This window comes from Thamnophis sirtalis, unplaced genomic scaffold (genome assembly GCF_051295495.1).
Source record: "Thamnophis sirtalis isolate CommonGarterSnake01/CBP01778 unplaced genomic scaffold, rThaSir2_p1.2 scaffold_2, whole genome shotgun sequence".
In the NCBI taxonomy this organism is placed as follows: Eukaryota; Metazoa; Chordata; class Lepidosauria; order Squamata; family Natricidae; genus Thamnophis; species Thamnophis sirtalis.
This window is the reverse complement of record NW_028261382.1, coordinates 131354191-131356739: the sequence shown is the minus strand read 5'-3', so window position 1 is coordinate 131356739 and position 2549 is coordinate 131354191. Positions and strand designations below refer to the sequence as shown.

At 46.4% G+C, this 2549-nt stretch overlaps 1 protein-coding gene across 1 annotated transcript; it reads right to left on the bottom strand.

Annotated features, from left to right (window-relative positions):
• Positions 1–745: 745 nt before the first annotated feature.
• Positions 746–1390, bottom strand: LOC148049165 (uncharacterized). The gene has a single exon (XM_087703572.1). It carries the CDS (start codon positions 1388–1390, stop codon positions 746–748), a length of 645 nt encoding a protein of 214 aa, XP_087559698.1.
• Between the last annotated feature and the right edge of the window lie 1159 nt (positions 1391–2549).

Genomic DNA, 2549 nt, shown 5'->3' with positions numbered 1-2549 from the left:
GTTTTTTCCTAATGCTCCCTCTAACCTTTGCAATTTCTTACGGATGTCCAATGCACTTTGCGCAATAAATCTTTCATTCAACATCCTTACATTCTCTGGGGCTCTTGGGTCCATTTGAGTGTACAACTCATAAGCCTCAATTAATCTCTGAAGGAATGCTTCTGGACTCTCATCTGCTCCTTGCATAACCAGCGAGGGTTTAGACAAATTCACAGGGGGCTTTCCTGCTTTCTTGAGAGCTGCCACTATCAAGGTTTGGTATGTTTGTATCTTTGCCAGGTCACCGGCTACTTTAGGATCCCATCCAGGATCCCGTTCCGGTGCTTCTTCCAGAAGTTTCTGAGCCCTATCTGCCTCTGTATGGTAACGTTCTCTAAAAACCTCTCGCATTCCTGCTTTACATTTCTCTCTCTCCTCTGCTGTTAGCAACGTAGTTAACAGCTGTTGTATATCTCGCCAATTAGGGTTATGACTATGCATAATGGTTTGAAACAAATCTGTCATTTCCGTGGGCTTCACGGACAGCGGACCAAAATGCTTCCGCCAATTCAATAAATCCGTAGTTGAAAAGGGGATATATTGAAAACAAGGGCGGTATTCAGGATCTCCTTGGGCGTCCACGCCCACCTGTTGTTCCGATACTCTTAATGGAAAGAGCCCTTCCTTTTCCTCTAACAATGTACTTTCCTCTTTCTCAGCTTTCGCCCTTTCCACTCCCAATCTCCTAGTTACTGGTCCTTCTCTCCTAATTCCTGTAGCCCCTGAACCACCGTCCTTGGGCTCTTTTCTCCTCACAACTGCACCTGTTGCCTGGGGATCCCCTGTTCCCCCAGCACTTCCCTTTATCTCCACTACCTGCCACGGCAGCACCCATAGCCTGGGGCACAACAATACCTACAGGTGCTGAGGCATAGGGAGGGGGAGGCCTGAAGAGTTCCTCTTCATCCTGGGCAAAAATCCTTTTCTTCTCTGACTCTCTTGTCTCTGGAGCTGCTATTTTTATTGTGCGTCTGGGAGCTGACCTCAACCTCCCCTTTTCCTTCGGTCTCACCACACACAGACGAACCATTTCAGCTTGACACTGTAATAATTCATCTGCCTGCCCTGCAACTGCATCTCCCCACTGATCTATATATGGGAACTGATTAGGGTAGCGTTCTTCGTTTGCAGCAATTAATGAAGTTAAGTCATCTATAATTTGGTTCTGAAATGTTCCTCCCATTGGCCATCCTACCCCCATATGTGGCCACTGATTCTGACACAAGTAGATAAGCCTATCCTTGGTCAATTTTGGGTAAGGGACTCTATATTCAGTGTGGGTAAAATATGAGTCAAAACCCTTAAGCATGCAGTCCAGCGGTGTGCTGGGTACGCTGCTACCCCCACCCATGTCTAACACACTACCAGCGACCTGAGGCCCCAGAAGCCGGAACTCGATGGCCACCTGCAGGAACTGCGCTGGTTTAACCACCCACACAACCTATACGGACTTCATTAGGAACGCCGTCCCGAGTCCAGGGGGGTGATCGGGCCCCCTCTTCTATCTTCAAACGAGATAGGTACAATGCAATAAATAGGATACTCGCCTGAGACGTCTTCTCCCCACGGATCCCGGCCAGGAAACACCACAGTTCTTTTCCTAAGCTTGCAGGGTTCTTGGACCCACGACGCGTGTCCCCCTTGAAGGAGTTGGGCTGCTGTTGTTGCTTCCCGGGGCAAAAGAAGACCCGTGGCGCCTGGAAGCCAAGGAGCAGCAGCCCCACACCCCAACGGGGCAAAGTGGCCCTCAGCAAAATATTGCCTTAGCTTCTCAGTCCCATCTGAAGGGTGCCAGATGCTTTACCCCTTGCATTATATGCAATTCGAAGTGCCCCCAGATGACAACATAGACTCTCACCATATGAATTGATGTTTGGTCGGCCTCCAACGTTGTTACGACGTAATTTGGCTGGATGGCCTGAGTTGGGGCATAAGGGGGGAGTTTGGGCCATGGAAATGGTGCAAGAACTAAATAAACAGGTCGAAAAATTGAGAAACTATGTGTTGGAACAGACCCCTCCCAGATTGGTAACTAAGTGTCACTCTTTCAAGCCAGGGGACCGAGTATGGGTGAAACATTGGAAAAAGGAACAATTAGAAGGGAGGTGGAAGGGACCTTATGAGGTAATTATGACATCCCCACTTGCTGTTAAGATCGCGGAGTCTAAGACTCCGGTTCAGGTTCAAACAATAATATTCTTAAACTATTGCAGGTTCCCAAGGACAGTTCAAAAGCATGTACAGTATGCTCTAAAGAAGCACAAAACAAAACATAAAATAAACATTTAATAAACATTTTTCCACAGTTTTATTAAAGATTACATGAGCTTTGATCCATCTGTAAGACAGAATGAGGCATAACACAAAGAAAATTTCTCAGTATTCCTTAATTCTCAACTCCCATTATATTAATTACAACTCTCATCATCTCCACTTTCCATATTGGAAATGTAATCCAAACACATTTAGGATATATGACTAATTTGCTGTTCTTGCTTATTTACTATACA

Coding starts and splice junctions, on each gene's coding strand:
- LOC148049165 (XM_087703572.1), bottom strand. CDS start 1,390: ATGGGTGGGGGTAGCAGCGTACCCAGCACACCGCTGGACTGCATGCTT.